At 36.2% G+C, this 22,787-nt stretch overlaps 1 protein-coding gene across 1 annotated transcript in view; it reads left to right on the top strand.

Annotated features, from left to right (window-relative positions):
- The window catches only part of OCA2 (OCA2 melanosomal transmembrane protein), a 185,986-nt gene that overhangs the window by 47,676 nt on the left and 115,523 nt on the right, over positions 1 to 22,787 (top strand). The window contains exons 5-10 of the mRNA XM_039725691.1: positions 309 to 506; positions 3,934 to 3,991; positions 4,398 to 4,470; positions 11,669 to 11,826; positions 12,320 to 12,402; positions 12,745 to 12,898. Of these exons, the coding sequence (XP_039581625.1) occupies positions 309 to 506; positions 3,934 to 3,991; positions 4,398 to 4,470; positions 11,669 to 11,826; positions 12,320 to 12,402; positions 12,745 to 12,898 (724 nt within the window). The remainder of the gene's footprint in view (positions 1 to 308; positions 507 to 3,933; positions 3,992 to 4,397; positions 4,471 to 11,668; positions 11,827 to 12,319; positions 12,403 to 12,744; positions 12,899 to 22,787) is intronic.

The raw sequence follows: 22,787 nt of genomic DNA on the forward strand, positions 1-22,787 counted from the left end.
TGAAAGAGCAGAACTAAAGGGAGCATCCTGATGATGGAATTTACATACCAAATCCTGAAATACATCTGCCTGGTGTATCAGAGAACTGGTACTCTCAGGTGCACATAAATATCATGGGGTCTTTGCTCTTGCTCCCCAGTCTATCCAGCTGTGTCACCAAGGGGAGCTTGGTCTATACTGAATAAATCTCTTTCTATGAAATTTTTCATAAAAATCTCTCAGAGTGAATGTAAGGTTCTGTAAGGTCAGTTGCATCTACTACCTGTTGAAATAAAACACTGTTTTGTTTTATTATGTTTACTGAAAAGGTGTGACAGGTTGCAGTGTATGGCTCTTCATAATCCAGATTTTACCACAGATGATGATTCATGGGACAACAGCTCTGCAGAATTTGAGCAAAGGTTTCAACTGGAAAGTGAAATGACAAGTTTTCCCAGATCTGCTTCTTCTGAGAAATACGAAATCTTGGACAATCTTCATGTCAAGTTCAATTTATCAAAGATGAGGTCTGAATTCAAACATTATTTTTAAAACAATTTCTGCATGCCTTTGCTTTTATGCATAGATACCTAGAAAATTATTTTATGTAAATTAATAGAATAGGACTCCATATTTAGACTATATCTAGTTTGAAAATGATTGTGGACTCTCCATAATGATCAATAGCCCCTTCTTCTAAGAAGAATCAGTCATAGAACCTATTCTAAATTTGTAATTAAGTACCTTCTATACTGCTTTTAACATTTCTTTGAAATAATTTTTTAAAGGCCCTGTGGTTGATTCCACATAATTCTTTTCTTCAGTGTTTTGTTGCTTCACTTTAATAAAAATATGTGTGTAAAAGTTCTTCTGTAGTCATTACAGTAGCTTTTCACATATACACAAAGAAAAATATAACTGAGCATTTTTCCATCTTGGACAACATTAATACATTTCACTCTTTACCCCAAAATCGTCTTTTACATCATTTAGGGCATGGAGGAAATTGAACCTGTCAACATATTAAAAGATTGCAATATGATATTTTTGCTGGGGATTTAACTAGCAAAACCTTTAATCTTGGATACTAATTCCCTCTGTCCCTTCCAGTGGTTCAATGCTTTTTCTAGTTTGTTTTGGTGTCTGTAGGTAGCTCTGCAGGATTTTCATGTAACTCGGCACTGCAGGTTCACATCTCCTTTTTGATCTGCTGTGCCTTTGCAGTGGAATGTCAGGGCATCTTTTCCCAATTTTTATGTTGTTTTAGCTCATCGCTTCACAATTGTTTTCTTCTCATTGTGCATATGGTTTTGTGCTCTCCCACTCTGCTGCTGAATAAATGGAGCAGGAGACTTTCAATGACTGCAATTAGTGCAATGTGAGCACAGGCAAAGAAATTTGGCAGGTGTTTTTCTTCACATTTGTGGTGGATTTCCCTGGTATTTGATGGAACAAAGGTATAAATTGTGAGTGTGAAATCCATTTTTTCCAGTACAGCATAGGTTTATAATCTGGGGAGGAGCAAGTTTTCCTGGCAGAAGTTCCCTTGAAATATTTTCACTGCTATAGTGCAAGTTGTACAACTCCTTGGCTGTTGTAAATCAGCATAGCACTGCTGAGATAACAAATGATGCTAAACTGCCCAACACCATATGCAGATCAGATTAAAAATCATTTGGCTTAGAAGAGGGGGTGAAATTCTTCATAGATTTATGCTCCATGCATTTCCAGCTGAAGTCAGATAGGATTGTACTGGAGGCATATATCAGCATAGGATTTGGCACAGGGCTTGTACTTGCATCACTGTGCCAGATTAGCACTGTAGGAAGAGACAGATTGCAAACCACGGGTGAGTCCAAGGCTGATCACATCTAAAATGTAAGCTGTTAAAAATGCTGCTTCCCTAATACAAAATGTTGTGAAAACAAACAGACAGGAGGAATAGACCCTTCTAAATTCTATATTTATTAAAACCATTTGCAAAACCTTGGTTTATTACACCTTGCCAGCTCCTTTGGATGAGTTTATGTTATTTACAAACAAGTGGTTATTAATTTATAAATGTTTAATTAACATTTTATTTCACTTGTGTCTTAAAATAGAGGGTTTTTCAATAATACCTTTATTATTATAAATTGTAAGTCCAAAGTGCAAATAAAAAATATAAAATACATAAAAATTAAACCAGTCTGGATTACAATTTATTAATTCATAACATAAATTCTCAAAATTCCAGAAACTGTAATGTAAAAATGGGCAGAATTGGCCAGCAGGATAGAGTATCTATGACTAAACTGTCACTAAATATTTTCCATAAATCATGTAGTACCAAAAGACGTTCTCAGTAATGAAGTGATAAGCCATCTGATAATGGCTTGTGTCATCATTCTTTTCTTTTCATGCCTGTGTTACTTTCTTCCTCTCTCTGCCATCTTACTTTTCAGTAGATCTGGGCTACTTGGAATTTCTAGAAGAAACCACCTAATTGGCTTCCTTCTCTTCTTCCTCTTCCTTCTCTAGATTTTGATGCTGTGCAAAGTTTGGGTAAAGTTGTTACCATTTGTAATGAATAGGGGACTTTAGCCCCTTTGTACCAGTTTGTGGCAACACATTTTTATTAGCTGCTGGTTTTTATTAGCTGCTGTTTGGAAAATTCTAGAGAGGGGGGAAACTTTGGAAAACAATGTTTTTGAAAAATGGGTCTCCAGTAATTTCTGTTGCTTTTTGTCAATGAATTGATTTAGGGAGTTTTTTTCACTGTGATTAAAAATTGTTTCTAATATTCTTCAAACTATTCTGGTTTAATATTTTGTCCTGTAGCATCTGTCAATGCAGCTTTTTATTGCACTCTTTGTTTTTAGACTAATTATCCTGGTAACTTGAAATGTTTTCCTTCATGCTTGTCATCAGGTTTAAATCAAGCCCTGCATTTGTCATTCTGTCAGAAGAAAAAGGTTTGAATGTTTACTAAAAAAAAAAAAAAACCAGAATAAAAATATTGATGCTTTCACAATGAAAATATGTAATGAGGTCAAACCTACATAAAGGCTTCTGTAAATTAAGGCATCAGTATAACATATTGATGGGCAGTCAGAAAATTTTTAGTTGAGTTTTCTTTTGAGTAAGATTAAAAAATGGTAATTTAAAATGTTAAATCTTAAGATTTCTTTCTCAAGACCATGCGTTTTCAACATCTACATTTTAATTTGGAGTTGTTCTTGCCTAACCCACTCAGTAGTAAGCTTGGACAATTCAGAATATTTTATGGCATCTCATTTCCAGAACAGGACATTCCTTCAATGGGCACAGGTTTGCCATGGAAAAAAAAAATCAGTTTTGTTAGTAGATTTATGCTCATGAAATATATTTGGTTTTAAAAGATACTGTTAAACCCAGAAGATTCTTAAAGCTTGTTCTTGTCTTCAAACTGCATTTTCAGGGTGTGTATTATAAGTCCAGTTTTGAGGAAGTCTCTCACGACACCCTCTGTCTGTGTAACAACCTGTGTTTTCAGCACAGCCATGCCACCTCCCTGTGACAGCAATGCTCCTTTGCCTCTCTGGGAGAGACAAGAATCAGCTGAGGGGCATTAGGGTCTACCAGGGGCCAGCAGCAGTAGTGGACCAGTGGTTCCAGGATCCAGCACCAGCTCATTCTGCAGCCTTCCCTTAGATTTTCCAAGGGGCAAATCCTCCTTCCTGTGCACTGACACCCATCTGGCAGCAGAACTGGTGCAGGAGCTCTGATGGTCACCAAGGCTTCCCAAGCCCTTGCTCACCTTGCTTTGTGGTGTCTGTACTCTGATGTGGTGTACTATCACCCATAAGTGCTTTCCATTATGTTTCTGAAATGTCAGAGCTGTTAAGAGAATAAGGTTGTTCTTAAAGAACAGGTTGTAAGAAAAGGTTGTTCTTAAACTGGCCAATAGTAAATACGTGTTTCCTTGTGTTTCAGATGCTGTCTAAAATTCCTGAAAGTTTCAGGCCTCTTTATCTTCGTAGTTGTCTGCTCTGTAAGTATTGAATTTGTAGTCTTCTCCTGGCCCCCATTTCTTTAGAATTAATTCGAAATGAGTGATGATATTTTCTCTTAGCACACAGAAAAATGTCTCAAATTTCCTCAGGTATGGGTGCTGCTTTCCAGACAGGTCCTGAAGATTGTCCTAAGAGAAATTTCAAAAAAGTACATAAAAATGTGTGACTTTGGCTGTTAATTAACTGAAGGAATATTACTCACCCTTGTTAAGTATCCCAGAGGTGCTTGTCAACTGTGGTGGAATTATACTTAAAAATACTGAAACAATCTCACAATTGAATGTGCAATTTGAGAGTATTTTTAAAATATTTGAGATAGGTTTAGGAGGTCATTTGCAGTTTTTTGTGTTACTAATGAATGTTTATTTTTTATTCTTGCCCTAGATTTTATTTGGCATTTATCCAGATCAAGGTATGCCCTGGCAGATGTTGGCTGTATCACCTCTGGAAAGCTTCTGTATCCTTCTTCCACTGGAAAAAAAGGGATCTGATGTTTCATTGATAAAGTAGTTTAAAGGGTGTGTATTTTCTGTCTTGTTCCCTGAGAGGACAGGGTGTTCTCAGAACCCTGGCTGCTTTTGGACTTGTCCTTGACACGGGCCCAAGCACTCCCTCTCCAAGTTGTACTGAATGGCACCTCTCTGGGGCCAAGCAACTGTTTAGAAGAACAAACAATAGAACAACCCCAAACAAAATTATTTATAGGTCAATACAGATCTGAATGTGGAAAGTCTTTGAGGGTTGAACATTCAGTTAGTAAACAAACAAAAACTTTTGCAAATTAGTTACATTTATTTTTCCCATTACATTTCTAGTTAAATCAGTCTGGTTTGAAATCTGCTTGACTCTTATTTCCCTAGTGTTAAAAGAAGATGCACCTATAGATACATTTCACAAGCTCCTGCAAGGTACCTTGTTTTGAAAAGGTGCAGCAGGTTTTCATTTTTGAGATGCTTTGTTCTTCTATATAACTGGCCAGTTCCATACCTTTGGGCATGGACAGTCCATTTTAAATAGATTTAATTATTAGCATTCTCACTGTCACCGATACTGACACTATATAATGCACTAATTAGTAGGGTAAATGAGGAAGAAAATGTTAGTGCTTTAGGGCAATTTATAATTAAAAGTTGAGATTGCTTTTTGGAGGGAAGCAAATGGACTTTTAGAAGGACAAGTGACAACTTCAGCTGTAAACTCCCATCAATATTCTGTTCACATCAGTGTCTTTGGTCTTCCTTGAAACTGTTGTTGAAAGCTCTTATGGTGGTGTGGTGTTGAACAGCACCACAGCTGTCACAGCCTTATCTGCTAAGTGAGGATGAATTGAAAGCAGGTCTTCAAGTTTTAGCCAACTGTTGTAGCATAAATTAAGGATTTTCTCTCTTTCCAGACTTGGGTCAGACCCATAGCTGTTGCATTGTACAAATTAGCTCTGCAGCCAAATATTCCCTTTGTTACAGGGAACTGCATTTGGGACTGGGATTTTAGACCAACAGGTGTTCCTGTATTTCACATTTTACCTATCATGTCAGGACACTTTGAGACAAATAGCTGTCAGACAGTCAGAATATAGCATTTCCATTTCTTACTTGACAAACGCAAAGCTAAAGCTTTTTAGTTTGTGTAATCTGTCTTGAAAACTAGATATTCTGTCTGCTGTCTGATGTCACTGAGCTGGGGAAAAGTGAAAGGCAAGCAAACCAGCAAAGCCAAGCTTCTTTTTCAAGGTGATGTAGTAATTCAAGCAGAAGCGTCAAGGAGAAAGATTGCATTTCTAAAAGAGTTTTGTAAAAGGTACCAGCCACCCTGAATGTCCTCTTACTGTTGCTGTCAGTCTCCATTTGCCCAGGAGTAAGTTCATGTGGTTGTCTTCCACTTAAGTGCATAGTGAAGAAAGTATCCCACTCCTTGGCTAGGCCTAGGTAGTGTTAACCATTCATACAGCAGCGCTGAAGATGCAATTGATGCTGGCTGACAGACTGCAGTACTTCCAATGGATGCTACCTGCTACTCTCTGAATGACTGTATGGTTTTAATGGTAGCTTTGCAGGTGTGCTGTTCTTGCCACAAAGCCCTTGGAGGTTATCATATGAGACTTTGGGTGGAAAATAAGTATCTTAGCTCATATGATGCCAAAATGTACAAATGAGCACACTTTACCTCTTGCTTCTGCTTCAAAAGCTGCTTAGAAGTGTCAAATAGGTACTAACCACTACATTTTTTGAACTTCTTCCTCTCAGTTCTGTTATTTCCAGAAATATCCAAACACACTGTTGTGAGTGTGTGCTCACGTATACAATGTATCTCCATACACTAGAAAAGTCAAAACAAAGCGTGAAGTATTTTAAAAAACAAATTGAGTCATTACTTTTGGACTTCATGTTGTCATCCTGGTATCACCCAGATTTTTTTTTTTTTTGTCTGCTATGCTATTGAAATCTCAAGTTAGCTTAGGGGCAGGACTTTCCTTCTCTGGTGCTGGGAGAGGCTTTCATTAGTTGGTGTGGAGGTGACCTGCTTTTCAGATGATATCTCTGTTTGTGTTGCTATACCTGTATCTTTGGTTTGGTTTTACTCTGGCAGTTTTTCTTCCCATTACCTTCTTTATTATTAGCCCACATGTATCTCCCAGGGCTTTGTCTATCCCCATGGGTACAGACCTGGCATGTAACACTGAGGTGGGCTGGCTGCAGATTCTGGAAACAACATCTTGCCTCCTGTGAATTAATAGAAGTTCACTGAATCTGTAATTTTGTGTGTGGTTGGTTTGGGTTTTTATTTTAATACTGATTTCCATACAGGCACCAGACATAAATTCATCGATTTTAGTATAGCTTTTCAAAATATTGGTAATATCTCTCTTTGAACATAAATTCTTGGGATTTATTAGTTTTTAAATTCTAACAGTGACTCTACAGTACCAGAAAGAAGATTTATATTGAAGCTTGACTTGAGGACCCTTTCTGCAGGAAGCAAGATTCAATATCACTATTGATGTAAAACATGTGAAGCATTTTCAGATCTTTTGTTCAAAGGCTGTATGTTAAGGGGAGAACATCTTTAATTATTAAGATGACGGAAGAAGAGATATAGAGTCTGAATAAATTCCAGCATTTCTTTGTTTAATTACATGTACCTATTCTAACACAGGAACATTCTTATTTTTTCTTAACTCTTTGGCCATTCAGACATTCAGGAAATGTCTCTCCATTAACTGGATGATCAAAGAGTGAAGGAGAAATATTCTTGTTTTTCACAATTTACATACATTTTCAGACTTCAAAAATTTTCTGACGTACTAAATATACTTTGTGTTCATTCTTTTGTTTCTAGTAACTACTGCCCTGATTTAAGCAAATTTTAAGCTTTTGTCCAGCAATAGGGAATAGACATCTGAAGCAGAACTAGACACTCACTTTTTGACTTGAACTAGGTTTTATGAAATTAAAAAGTAATTGGGTTTCATCATGCCTTTAAGGAGTTATGCAATCAAACTGTATGCTATATCCCTGTAATTTAGAGAAATGTCTGTCTCCCTGATACGGTGCCTTTTTTCTTTCATTGTATCTCATACAGTTTTAGCTATTTCTACACTTCTCAATAGTATAAATATTTTCTTTTTCAAAAAATGGTAAATCTTCAGCTCATTTTTGTGCAATGGATGTCATACCTACCTCGCTGAAGTGTGAGTTTCCATCTTTGTCCCTCAGTAACAACCTTTTCTTCCCTCTCAACATTTGTACTTGCACCCAGTCATGTTATAGGTGAGGGAAGGTTAGATCAGTGTGAGCAAAGCAATTTAATTTTGCTTTTTTGTACTGATTGTCAGAAATTACCTGGGGAGTGGACTGTGAATTCTTCCTGAGTCTGGCCAAGGATCTTGCATTTTCGTAAATATGTTTTCAGACCTGATCTGATTATCTGATTGTTTAGGTGTTTGATATCTCCCCAGTTAAATTTTTGGAGCAGAGGATGACATTTTGAAAATTAAATATTTTCACAGCACCCAGCATAGAGAATTTTTTACTCACTTGCTCTTTGTGTTCAAAATAAAACTCAATAAAAGTACATAACCTGAAGTCACACCTGAATGTGTATCTGCTTATTCCAAATCAGACAATATCAGAGATATCAAATTGACTAGACAGGGGCCATTTTCATGGATGTATTTCCATTCTCTCTATGAGAGATTTTATCACTTTCAGTCCAGGATTAAGGTCTCAAATTCAGAAAGTAGAAGATGTATCTCAATAGTAAAAATATGTCGAGTTTTAAATCATAGGCTAGATTTCTTTTTTCTTTGGATTCAGTGGAACCGTTTAGAACAATTCCACATATGGATGAGGAGTCTCTAGGACAAGCAGACTTAAGACTCCTTGTTATCAAATTCCTTGCTGAAGTTGTATGAGTTTGAATGATTTCTTCATGAATTTGTGTTATTGGTGCAACTGTTGATCATGGAACAAGGAAAGGTCACTAGAAAATTTGCAATCCTGCCATGACCATTAATGACATGGAAAACAACATTTCCCACTCCCTGAGCAAGAGGTGTATATATAGAAAGGATTGTGGGGCAATGAATATAGTTATATTTTAGCAGAATTTTCAGCTTCCTTGAAAGTTCTTCTCCAGGGAGCATAAATCAATGTAATTAATTACAAAAGATCTCTAATCCCTTTAATTCTTTACCCCCTTTGAATATTTTCTTATTTTGTAACTCTAGTTCTCTACTGGCGGACTGTCCTCCATAATTTTTCCTTGCAGAAAGCATTTAAAATTGTTTCTGTTTTCAATGTTTTTGGAAATGTACTAAGCATTTAGGCCTGCAGGCAATGTTCAAGCTGTTAAATAGATGGATGAAGACCAGGATGATGTGCAGAGGCAGCCAAGAAACAGAATCTCATGACACAATTGATGAAATGCTATAGAAATTAGTTTGTTACAGAACTTCTCAAACTGATGGAGCAGAGAGAAAGGATGTATCCAGTGTAGACAATAATGGATCTGGATTACTCACACTCAAAAAAGGAGGAAAATAAAACGTTTATAGAGCATTCATCAGATGGGGAAGCCAATAGGGACAGAAAAGTGTGTGGTTTAACTTGTTATGTTATGAAGGGATGATGTAGAAAGATCCTCACCAGAGATGAGAACAGGGATAGGAAATAAAAAGAAAAGCACAAATACTAATGCAGAAATAACACCAGTTTAGGACAATATGCAAAAATGGATGTTAAGATCCAGGGAAAAGGTGATAAAAATGGTGATATCTTAGAGAAACTAGCATAAGTGAACTGGTCATAAATCAGGATGAATGGTGTATAACTACCTCAGAAACTTGCTGAAAAATAATCCATAGACATAGTATTCTCAAGGTCCATTCCACAGTATACAGAATAAGATATACAAATAGATATTAAAGAAAGCAAAAAGTCATCCATCTGTGTGCAAATACAACAGAAAATCTCTGTCAAACAGGGCTTTTTGGCTGCCTCTGTACATATTGAAATAATTACATGATGGAGGGTAGAGCAGGGATTCAGTATTTTGGGGACTGACTCAGCTACTCCTGAGTTAATCATCCTAGGCTCTCTTTATAGTTAATAGAGAGAATGGATGTTCCTCATGAGCAGTTATTCTCATCTTCATGTAGTAGTCCAAAATGAAGCTGTGAATTCCATCTTACAAGCACCCTTTCATCACTGATTTTAGGGAAGCAACCATCAGATGCAGATGTCCAAAGTACAGGAGCAGGAACTGTAGTGAATGAATAGCAGTTTAAATGTTCAGCCACGACATCCCATTCCATCATGTTGTCTACATAAGCCACATAAAAATAAAGTAACATGAGGTGACTGTCACATACTCCTCAAAACCTCTTCAGAAAACCAGGATCAGGAAACACAACTCTTGGTTCAGCTGGGAGCAGCAGGCCTGCTCTGGCTGCCAGGTGTAAATACAGACAGTCACAGTGTAATGCTTCACAAAACAAACACAAACCCAAATCCCTTGACGGGCTAATTCACAGCAATAATGTGATTTCAAGAATAGAACTATATCAAAATAAAGCACTTCAGCTGAAGTGAAATAAAAAATATCAGCTCTGTCTGTAAACCTCCCCAGGGAGATTTTTTTTGCTTTAAAGGGGCACACTGGAGGGCACATTACAAAATAAAAGTTCAGGAAAGGAAAAGCATGCTTAAATTGCAGAATAAAAGAGAATATTAGAAGTAAAAAGAGAGTTTTCACAAAAGTTTTCCATATCTGAATGATTAAAATTTAGAGGAAATCACATTCTGGCAATTTGAGGGAAATATAAAAACAAGGTAAGGCAGAAGAAAAATATTCTGAAGTGCAGCTTGATAAAAAAAATCGTAATTTTTTTCATGGAAGCATGTCGGGAATTTTCTTCTGGTTTATTATGATTCCACCTTTCATAAAGGCTGTGATCTGCTGCAGTCTAACAATGGAATTATGACAGAGTCCCTAAATATTGTTTGGAAAAAGATAACTGATGGGATTTCAGAGCCTCAATGCAGACTGGTGAATGATGTTCTGTTGCACTTTCAATCAAAGGAGAACATTTCTTTTTTTTCTTTTTTTTTTCTATGGCTCTTTATAATGGTTTTATAAGTGCACAGAATGAAATGGAAAAAGTATCCTTATCTGTAGAGGAAAAGAAGAAAGGAGTCACTCTTCTTGAAAATAAGGTTTAATTTTAGACATCCTTTCTAATAGCTCCTGAATGTGTCATCTAGGTAATTACAGGATTTATTTTAAAAGTATTGCTTAAAAGGAAGCTGCCATAATTATATGCACCTGAAGCTTTTCAAGACATAAGTGGCTACTCTCCTAGTGAAGAAACTGACTATTAAAAGTTGTCCCAAATTGCAGGGTTAATGACTTCAGGTGAGCAGACCTTTTAGAAGGTTTAATTAATGTCTCTAGTTAAAGGTATGGCTATAGGTCCTGTTGACACTCCTATTATATATCAACTAGTGACACAGAAAAACTGTGATGCCAAATAGTATTTAAAACTTTCAGAAACAGAAGAGAACGGTTGTTATTTCTGTTTATGTTTGCTAAGGGTTGTGTGTGTAAATTCTTTGGACTGGACTTGTCTCCTGATTTGTTACACATGAGATTATTTTTTTAAATCTTTTCCTGTGTGATTCCTTTAAACAAATAGATGCTTGGGAGCTTAATTTTTTAGTTAATGGCATGTGAGTGTCACTGGTGGTGTTTGCTCAGCTTGCCTTGCTAAACCGAGTGACATTTATATTACTTTGAATGCATTGGCTGCCCACCTGGTACCAGATCTAGGTGTGGTTTTGTTTTTTTCTTTTTTCTTTTTCTTTCTTTTTTTTTTTTTTTTTTTTTTTTTTTGTTTTTTTCCTCTTGTTACTACGAGAGGTTACTCTTTTCTAGATCCCGAAGGACCTCATAATCTCCCAAATCTTTCCCCATTAGATGCTACTACTTGGTGAGGAAGAATACATTGGTTTTGTTTTTTTCAAAATTCCTGAAATTTAGCTGAAGAATATATTTTTTCTATATAAATTGACTTATTTTTTTTTCCCTGGAATTTGTACAGCCTATACAGCCTATACTATTTTTACTGGAAATTTGCACCTTAACAACTTTATTAACAGCTATGAATCTGACTGACTTTCATGATTCTGCTCTGTTGAAGTTAGACATAGGAGGCCCATTTGAGGCACAAGTTGTTGATGAGCAAACAGAGGAATACATCATTGTACAGATCAGCCAGAGTGAAGACACAGGATCAAGGAGGAGGCACCAGCAGCAGGTGATAGTCTTTAAATTCTCTTTCACTTTTTCTGAGATGTGTTTTATCATTTATTTCCATCACCACTGTGTGGATTAAGTGGCCATGCTTCTTCTTGCTGCAAAGTGTTTCAATTCCAGCATTAGAAAACTTACTGTAATTAAAGTTGCATTTTCTTTTGCCTTTATGAGGCTTCTCTGGGCTTCCTGCATTAAAATTTTGTTCTCTATATTCAATGCAAAATGTGTTTTGGCATCCTCCCTCTGGAGGACATCCTGGAGGTGTCTTTCACTTCATTAATTGTGTGAAGATATGAGGATGAGTTAGTTTGATTAAACCTCGGCACCTATAACAAACCTAATCAGGGAGAATTGATTAAGACTGATTTTATTCCTGACCCACAAGAAACCACAAAAATTGTGAGGAGAGAGAAAAATAAGAATAAAACCCTACATCAGAGACATATCACTATCACTGAGTTCTGCTAATATTGTTGAATATGACTCTTTTGCAGGTGGTATACAACTGGTCTCTACCCTTAAGTTCAAGAAGAAATCAGCAGATCATCACAACCAGAACCTTTCAGATACCAAACAGGTTGGCTAAGAGACTGAAAAATGATGCATTGAAGGAGTAGTTTCCGTAGACTTGACTAAGATGATGTTTTAAAAATAATTATCACTGCATGTTTCAGAAGGGCAGGAAAGGATGACTTCTTGCTGCTCTTTGAAAGTAATTACAAGACTGGTTTGCACTTGAGTTAATTTCTAAACAATACTTTTAAGAAGGATAGAAATTGTTTGAAGATGTTTGAGGAGTTACTTGCTTTTGTAAAGATATAACAAGTATATTGATAAGTACTCAATATAAAATAACACACAGATAAAACAAAAGGTATTTCATTCCAGGAATAAACAAAACTTCTTTTTCTTTCACCAGAGGCACCATCTCTATAAACATTCAAGCTTTCCTGCAGGAGTCTGGAAGTGTTCCTCTCTCCATGAAGCATCAGTACCTTCATGCAAATATAGGGGCACAAGTAACTGTTGCATCCATCATCTTAGTAGGTGTCTACGTGCTGATCATATTGGAAGTAAGTCAGTTTTGTAATTTGATTTTATTTTTTTCCCTAAGCTGCAAGTGGAGCCAAAGGAGAATTTTCAGTCTTGGGCTTTGATATAATTTCAAATGTGTATATAACTTCTTCATGCACCATTAGCATCAGTGTTGCTAATTATATGAATAAGGCACACGTGGGGAAATTGTTCTGCGTTGTAAGTGATTTTGCCAAGTTCTTTTAATGTTACAGTGATCTTGTATATTTTTCTATTAAGCTTTATAAGTTTATTAATACTTCAACAGAATTATAGTTTTGTTGTGAGAGTAAAAATAGGTCAGAATTGTGAAAACTGTGGAAAATTTATTTTAAAGTTAATTATTTCATAAGGTAAAAGAAAAAAAAACATTTTGTTATTTAGCTTCTCTAAGGTACCTCAAATTATGAACTTAGCGTACTTTCAACAGGTTGAAATGAACATATATTTTAACAAGTGACTTTTAGGCATTCTTTAACTGCATTATTTGAAGAGGAAATGGAGCTTGAATTAATATGAAGTCAAGGAACAGGGAACTTTTAACATGTATTACAACAACATTACAAAACCTTGAGGTACTAAATCCAATAAAAATGCATTGCATCACACTAAGAATGGAAAATATATCATAAATAACACAGAACTCCAACTGAATTCTTTGAACTGAAAACACTTACTGTTATCTTAAAATGAATTGCAAATGGGAAGGAACACTTTTAAAAAAATTATTTTTAATTCATATGAGCATCCATACTGTCAATTGTCTGAGTTGAATCCTGCCTGATTTACATTAAAATGAAACTAAGAAATGGATGAAATCAGGTCTACAAGGTACTCCACAGTATGTATGTCCAGCATGCTCATTTTTCTTCCACATCAATTGCATATTTTGAGCTTTTCAGCCCATTCCCCATTGAAATGGTAAGGCTGTAGAATTTCACCTGACCAAATGCCAATAATGGATGCACACAGCACAGCAGATGCTTCAGACATTTAGACGATGTTGTTCAGCAATGAGTATTTCTTTCCAAACCTAAAAATGCCTCTGTGAATGTTATAAATGGACAGAGAGATATTATATTAAATGTAGAGAGGGATTGGACTAGATTTTTCTATAAATATGGGTAGGCATGCAGCACAGCACCAAAATGGTCTTAATACATTTAAATGCAACCTATTTTTAAAAAAAAAGCTGAACCAAACAAAAATCCCAATCCCTAAAACCCCAACCCCAAGTGTACTACCTTTTAGCAGTTGCAAAACCATCAGGTTTTAAATTTATGTAAAGTGGGGTTTTGGGTTCGCATCCTGAAAATCTGCTTTGGAAAAATTAATGTGGAGAAGGAAATAAAGGCTTGAAACTGAAAAGCAGAGCTAGGGAAAACATTAATTTTCCTGATATTTTAAAGAAAAAGCCTTAAAACAGCTAATTAAATTATTCTTTCTGTGAAAATATCAAGGAAAGATTTCTATTGTTGGCAGAAAAATTATTTCTGCAAATTCAAAGGTAGAAAGAAATACTCATAAGTAAACTTTTTGGAAATTCAGAGTGTGGAAAGCCACATATTGCTTCATAATATTAGCTATTTTCACCATGGCATCTATAGATTTACAAGAGTAAATTCTAAACTCTTTGTTTTTAAGTTCTATGGTTCTCTCGTGGATTGCTTGCAAGCAATGGATGTTAATATTGTTGGAATATGTAGTACTGGCTTTCATCATATTCAGTATTTATAACCTCAGTGCCTGAAGTGCTGCTTTCTCAATATATTGCACTCTCTATCCCTTTAGCTGTTATCACTGTTGGAGAAATCAATGCTACTGCAGAAACTATCTCTTTAATTTTTTAAAGAGATAGATTTTAACTTTTGGTGTTGCTGCTCCCCATCTTTTATCAGTCTTTATTATTTTCCTGTATTTTATTAATTATTATTTGCAATACAGTTTCAAATTCAGACACTGTGGACACCCAGACCTGTTTTAGAGCTATATTTTCACATATTTTCTTTAAAAATGAAGAAAAAGGAAGAATTTTATCTGTTACAAATCACAAGAGCCTCTATTTCCTCCAGCACAGCCCTTTTCCCCCAAGCATGAATGGTAGATCTTGTCCACAGCCTCCTCATCCCCACTGTCCTCATCTTCTAATCTTTTCTTGCCCTTCTCCTCTTGCTATTTGCAACCTTAGTCACCAGGGACTGTGCAAAAGAGGCTGCAAGAGCTTCTGCTTCCTGCAGATACAGGATGACGGGAGAAGATCGTCAAGTAAGAGGTTCCAGCTGGAAACTGAAGTGCATTTACTGTAAACAATTGTCTTCTCCAAACTTTCACCACTGTAAACATTCAGGGTGAAATCTACTTTGAGGCAGCTGTTTTGCCTCCATGTTAGCATCAAATGTGAAAATTAAGCACCCCTCCTTGTCAATGGAGGTGTCAAAATGTGCAATTCTTCAGAAAACAAGCTGTTGAACTTCATTTCTTCAGGCACTTATTTTCAGTGTTGTTTCTTTTGAAACTGAGTCCATGTTAAGTATTCATAAAATACAAATGTTTCTGATAAAAGAAGATGTTCCTTTTCCTCTTTAATTTCTAATGATTTATAGTTTCAGGCTTAACACAACTATGAATATTTTCTTACTTCACAATGCTGCTACTCTACCTCTGAAATTTTTTATATTGCTTTTGTCTCTCTTTACTTGGTCATGCTTTAGTTTTTTGTCTGGAGTTTATGGGCTATTTTTTTTCCCTTTATGAAATCATCTGTTCTTTCATTAGATGTTAATTCTCTTGAAAATTATTTTCTTCAAATATCAATCTGTTCCCTCTTAGCATTTCACTCCTATTTTCCTCCCCCTCTCCCAAAGGAGAAAAACATTCAGCTTCTTGTGGTGCTTCTGCTTTGATCTAATCTATACTATTTTACAAACTTGTTGAAAACCACAAAGTATTTAATTTTGTTCTTGAAAGCATAAATTGCACAGGAAATTAAAAAAACTGCATGTTAAAATAAGGAAGGGAGGGGCAGGTTTACTTTTGTTGATCTCAGCTCTGACCCTTCTGTGGTTCAGATTACTGTGGAAACACTGGTTAAAATGGGTTACAAGTATGTTTCCACATTGTTCAACAGGGACATCTGGTATAAAAGGTGGATGTAGAGAGTTCTACACTGATGTTGCTGTATTAATCAGTTTACAATGCATTTTCTGACTGGCTTTTTCTATTTTTTGATCCTCAAAGTGCATATACTCTCTTGACTGTAAACTTGGGGAAAAAAAAAAGCTAGAAAATTTAATTTTTATAAACCCCTGCTCCAAACATCTTTGTTCTTTCAGCTGAGTGTATTTGATCCCTTGCCTTCTTTGATTTCCATAATTTTAATTTCTTCCAGAAAAGCATTTTCCTATGTGACTAAAGTGATTATTTGTAGCTCATTAACTGTATGATGTATCATTTCTGGTCATAAGGCATTGTCAAGGAAAATAGTGCAGATAAAATCTCATTGTTAGCTATCAGTTAGACAGATTAGTTAGATATCAGATAAATACAGTTAGATACCTTTGCTTTCTCACCTTGTCCCTGTTTTTGTCTAGACAAAATGGGATAATACACTTGTTATACTAAAGAGAAATCTAATAGCCCATCTATATCTTAAAATAGATGTTAAAATATCAAAGTTTTGCTGGTATGCAAAAAAGTTCTTTTGCTTTATAAAGCTCTTATTTGTAATTATTAATTGCATATTTGCAGCTATGTTGAAGCTGCATTAATTATAAATATGTAAGGAGGAATGCTAGACATCAATTATTAAAGGATAGAGCTCATTAATTGAAATGAATTAATGTGTGCCCTTGTCCAACATTTTCCCCTAATAATATATTTGTTTTGTGTTGTGTGTTAAAATGCAGTGTTAGCTGTTTATGATACTTGAATGAGCAGAAGCAAATGTAAAAGTAATTGCCTTTTAAAAGCTATTTTGTAAAACATTACATTTAATCAGGAGAAAAGGCAAAATAACATTTATTATACTAAGTTAGTTTTAAAAACTGAGGAAAAAATAAGAGATACCAATAGCACATCAAATAGCAGAAAAGTGTATCAGAAAAAATAGCAGAAAAACAAGTATCAGAAATTCTGTGAGAGCCTTCATAGGACTTATCACAAATTATATTATTTAGCTTCATACCCTGTCTTGTAATTAGCACTAAGAAAGATCTTGCCAGGACCTTTTAAGTGGCATTTTAAGAATCTGACATCTTGAATGACATTTACATGTCTGTATTTCTTCTTAAAACACAAATACTTGAATGTGCAAGATCTGGCCTTAAAAGCTCTAGTTTCTTACTAACATGAATTATGGGCTTATAATCACAATTTAAATTACTTTAATGGAAATGGAGTGTGTCAGTTTCTCTCCATATTACTTTTCTATTATTAACTAACTTTAAATTATGAATAAACATCCCTAAGTTTAATTTCTTTAACTCATATCAGAGTGATTTTTAATAGCATCTAACCAGCAGAAATTAGTTCCAAAGAACAAAACTTTTATGTGATTTTATTCTGACCATTTTTCTGTCATTGCAGTCTGGTTGAACCAGTGTTCACTGGCAGGAAACATTTTTATAACTGGAATAAGGGGTTATTACTGCAGTCTACACTCACACAGTCCAGATTTTTTATAAAAATATTATGCTTTAGAGAGGAAATAGGAAAAGACAAGAAATAGTCCTTGGCTATTATGAAGCATAACATTAAGTGATAGAAATAGGCTAATCTTAAGGGATATTTTTTTCTGATAAGGAAAGCAACAGAAAATGTGACTGATAACAGAAGTGATCAGCTTAGTCAGCATGGCTTCTCGCTTCCCATCCATTCTTGTATTGATCTGTCTTTAGATACAAACTGAGAAGAGTGTGGATTAGAATGTTCCCACCTCCACATATGTCCTCCAAAAAGATTGGTAGCAAAGAAACAGAAGAAAATCCATAGCAGTTATTGGAAAAGACCGTGTGAGAAAAGAAATAGTAGCTGATGCACTCAGATGCCTTTTGTCAGAGAGAATATATTCCTGCTGCTATGGATTTCCTTTGTTTTAGCATTAAAAATTGTGAAGAGGAATTAAAACAGTGCTGTAGGGTTTGCCAGAAAATTAGAGACAGATTATCAGAACAAACCTTCTACTCTCCTTAATAAGAGTCCAAGCCATACATCCCCGGGCAAGAATAAAGTTTCCCCTTATCTGCCCCACTCTCTTGGGGTGGTCCGGAGTAAATGAACCCAGAAGTTTTAAATACTGGGACTCTAAATCAGGCTAATGAAACCTAAACATAAAATCCAGTAGTAAAACTTGCCTTAAATAGAAATGGAGTTTCCTCTGGAGCAGTCTAACCTCATCTGCCCAGGGCAACCAATGGTTTTGGATCTTGTTTGGAGTCCCCATAACTCTAAAGCACCTTTATCATTCAGAAGTCTATTTCCCCCCTATCTCCCCAGCTGAAAGTATGCACTTTGATGAGGGCACTCTTGTCATCCCCACGAGAACTGGTTTTAGGACATAAACTGAAGGTGTGCAGTAAAGCTTGCTGAGGTAAATGCTGGATGACTGGATTGAAAAAGGAGATCCAGACACAGGACAGATCCATCTATCCTGTCTCCCAGAGTGAAATGCTCAACAAGTGGTACCCTAGATATTCTTCCAGAGAGAACAGCCTGCTACTGAGCTACCAATTAAGCAGTACAGACAATTCCCTGATGCCTTTTCCTAATTGAGGAGGAGGCTGTGACCTCTGTGTATTTTGATCTCAGTGCATTTTGAGAAGTTCAGAATTACTTTCAATCTGCTGTGCAGGAGCATTGCAAGTTGCTCCTTATGAGGAGGATTTTATCAGTACCCCCGAGGTGCCAGGACTTCTCTTGCTTCTGTAGAGTAGAGTCACTGCCAACAATGAGGAGGCTCTAAAAGGACAGAGCCGGCGCCAGTAAGATAAACTAGATATTTTTACCTGCCCTAACTACAGCAAAGAGAAGAAAGCTTAAAGGAAGCAAAATTCTGTAAGACGAGGAAGGGATGGGTTTCAATTAAAACAAAAATGCAATATAATAGCAAGCAAATCCCCAGCTGGATCACAGCTTGATATGTTATAATAACAATTTTGTATTATTAATCCAATACGAATATTGATTTTACGCTGACTATTGCCTGCCTAATTGTTAGATCTATCTTGGTAGAAGTCTGGCTGTGCTCTGAATATGTGTGTTTTAAAGAAAACACTCCTTTTGGGCTCTATGGTACTTCAGCAGCATGTAAACTGTCTTTAATTAAGAACGAAATAGGAAAAAAATTGCCACTGGATGGTGCTGCTCACTATTCTAAGGACTAGATAGGATTGTCTACTTTAAAAGGTCTTGTCAGGCTTCTCCTTTCACAGAATGCTATTTTTGACATAATACCAGTAATATTTTCAATACTAAATGCAAAAACTAGTTTCCAAATGGCTGTTTGCTAGTTTCTGTGCCTTTTAAACCTAATTTTGAACTGTATTGTGTTCAATTTGTGAAAGACTGGCAAATACAAATGTTTTGCCCTGCCTTGCATACTATTTTTTTTGGTGAATTGGTGTGTTTCCTTTCTGTTTGAGAGAGGGAACAGAACATTAAATTAGCTTAATTGAATGCTGCAGTTCAGCTCCTACCCTGCCTACGGCAACCAGAGGGGTAGAGAGCCATGAAGTCTTAAAATTTTAATAAGCTGTTAGAACTGACATACACTCCTAATACACACAAACAGGGATGAGAACCACTCAGCTCTTTCTGAGGCCTCAGATGGTGTCTTCCCTCAGCAAGAGCAAAGACAAAAGTGAAAAGAAACCTGAAAGTGTAGGGGGCAGGCTTGAAGGGAGATATGATGACATGATTTAAAGAGGGAAAAAATTCAGAGCAGAAAAGTGGAGTGAAAAAAGACAGGAGATGTCAGGGATGAAAGATTCTCCAGAGGAACTGCTAGCTAGAGCAGAAAGTTCCCTGTAAAGGTAATGCAAGTACTGCAGCTTGCTCTACTGTTCATAGTGCATGGCTGTGTTTCAGTGTGGTTTATTAACCTACTATTTTAAGAAGGCTGACAAAAATTCAGACTGGGAAGGTAAAATGTCATGATTTGGTCCATGTCATTTGTTTACTAGAAATTCCCAGTCTTACTAGTCTCAAGAATAGAGATAACTGAGACAATAGGGAAAATACAAATGGTGGCATTTTCTTCAGTTTCAGAAAATGTTCTGAAACTGTAAATGTAATTGAGCATCTCTCAGTCCTCACAAATGTATTTAGGACACAAAGAATGAAGGTGTGCATTGGGAATGATATCAAAGAACCTGGAGAGGATGGAATCAGCAAAGCCTGCTGAGGTAGGTGCTGGAGAACTGGATTGACCCTTGCAAGACTGAAAGTTCGTTCCTAGGCCAGCCTGTGGGTAAACAATGGCTTTGGTCATGTTGGCCCACAGAAACAGTTTGTTTTATTTTCTTCTAGGTTCTTTACTGGTTCATGACCAGATCTCTTTACTTAAGTCATGTAGAACCTGTTTTATGTAGCTAAAATATTACAGGAATAAGTGCCTTGGCACATAAAAACGATCACTATCCTCTCTTTCTGCAAGGCTCACCTTTCTATTAATGTGACCAGACTCAAGGCCCTGATTTACAGAACATGAGTTTGTTAATTTCTTTGTGTGTCTGTCCACATCTCTAAAAAGACAAAATCCCCAAATTCATACCAAGTATAGATTTGCTTTTAAAATTTGACTCATAGGGGCTATCAAGCTGTCAAATGTTACTGGATACTACCTTCTGGAGTTTTCTGGAAATATATAAAACTGATCTTCTTAATATCAGAACCATACCAACATGTAGAGTCTGGAAAACATCCACTTATGACTGTAATGATATAAGTAATGGCAGACTTTTCTCTTTTGTATGATTCTGATATAAATATTAGCTAGCTATTTCTGACAGAAATATTACCTTTTTATCCCTCTTTGCCTTAATATTCTGAGGTGAGAGGTCATTTCAACCCTCATCTCATTGGATTACACCCTCTTCTGGGTCTTCTGTCCATCATCTACACAAATGATTCTTGCCCCTTCCTTCCTATGTTCTATGTTCTTTGCTCCAGCTTTACTTTTTCCTCAAGTTTCCGAGGCATGAAAATTCAACAGTTTGTTTCATCTCATGCATCAAGGGTATATTTGTCTTTGCATCATTCAAGGATCACTTTGAACCAGTTAATCCAATGTTCCATATCAGCATGAAGCTTTAGTCATTCAGTTTCCTCTACAAACAGCAAGCAGTGATATAGCTGAGGAAGAAAACTCATAGACTCTGAAAAGACTGGAAATTGTGCACATTGTGCATTCAAAGCCTTTGATAGAGCTTTGGAGTAACAAATATCTCTGCAGAATCTAGAATCAGCCTATAGATTTTCAACAGAGAAAAGGAGAATTAATTAATCTGGTAATTTATTCACAGAAAATAATTTGATTTCTTAGGTCTTTTTCTCTGTCTAGATCTCTCCCTGGTTCTCTCTGCATTGTTTTATGTATAGAAAGAATTGATGTTAGCTTAATGCAGTTACTTAATCACAGGATTTAAGGACTGCCTATCCTAGACAAGAATTATATATTATCCTTACCTTGTACTTATTAGCTTCTTCCAGTTAATGTGCTGTTGTGGTTTAACCCCAGCCAGCATCCAAGCCCCAGGAAACTGCTTGTTCACTCCCCCACCAGAGGGATCAGAGAAAAAATCGAAAGGGTAAAAGCTAGAAAACTCATGGACTGAGATAAAGACAGTTTAATAAGGAAAGTGAAAGCTGCATGCAAACAAAGAAAAACAAGGAATTACTTCACTTCTTCCCATGGGCAGGCAGGCATTTAGCCATCTCCAGGAGACCAGGGCCCCATCATATAGAATTTGGGAAGGCAAGCACCACCACTCCAAATGCTCCCCCTTCCTCCTTCTTGCTCCCTCTTTATACACTGATCATGATGTCACATAGTCTGGAATATCCCTTTGGTCTGTTGGGGTCAGCTGTCCTGGCTCACAATCTCCCATGCATCCATAGTCTCCTCATCAGCATGGCAGTAGGAAAAGCAGAAAATGCTTGGGTCTGTGTAAGCTCTGCTCAGCAATGAGAAAAGCATCACTGCATTATCAATCCTGTGTTCAACACATAATACAGCCAAAATACAGCATCTCTACCAGCTCCTGTGATGAAAATTGGCTCTACCCCAGCAAAAACCAGCACACATATCATAGGGATAAAAGTGAGCTAATACAGGCATTTTCTTGAATACCATAAAGTATTACTTTTAATCACTTCCTATTTAAGATAATAATCTTGTTTTGTTTTTGTATTGTGTAGCATTGCATTAGAAAGTGACAAACTGTTGCCTTCCATGACTTCCCCTAAGGCAGGGTTGTTTGTACCAGGACTTCCTCCACTGACATTAAATCAGAACAAGTAATGTGGTACACTATCTGAGCAGAAATAGGTGTTATAGCAGAATGTCATAGATGGGTGCTTTCTTTCCTCAGGGTTGAGTAGATGTTCAGAAATTACAAAATTTGCTACAGAATCTAGTGTTTCCATTTAAAAAATAATAATTTAAGGTTGGGTATTTGTCTTTAAAAAGAGCTTATTGAATATAAATGAATATATAAGGAATATTATTTTCACAGTTACAGGCATAAATATTTATTGTGCAAAGAATGAATAAGAATGCCTGTTAGTACCAAGATATGATAATGTTTCTAAACCCACAGATTTCTCCAGATTTCTCTTAACTGGTCTTGGTCACATATTTCATGCAAATGGCAGTACTAAATATTGATTCAC

The sequence above is a fragment of the Passer montanus genome, unplaced genomic scaffold, assembly GCF_014805655.1.
Source record: "Passer montanus isolate IOZ18808 unplaced genomic scaffold, ASM1480565v1 scaffold56, whole genome shotgun sequence".
Classification (NCBI taxonomy): Eukaryota; Metazoa; Chordata; class Aves; order Passeriformes; family Passeridae; genus Passer; species Passer montanus.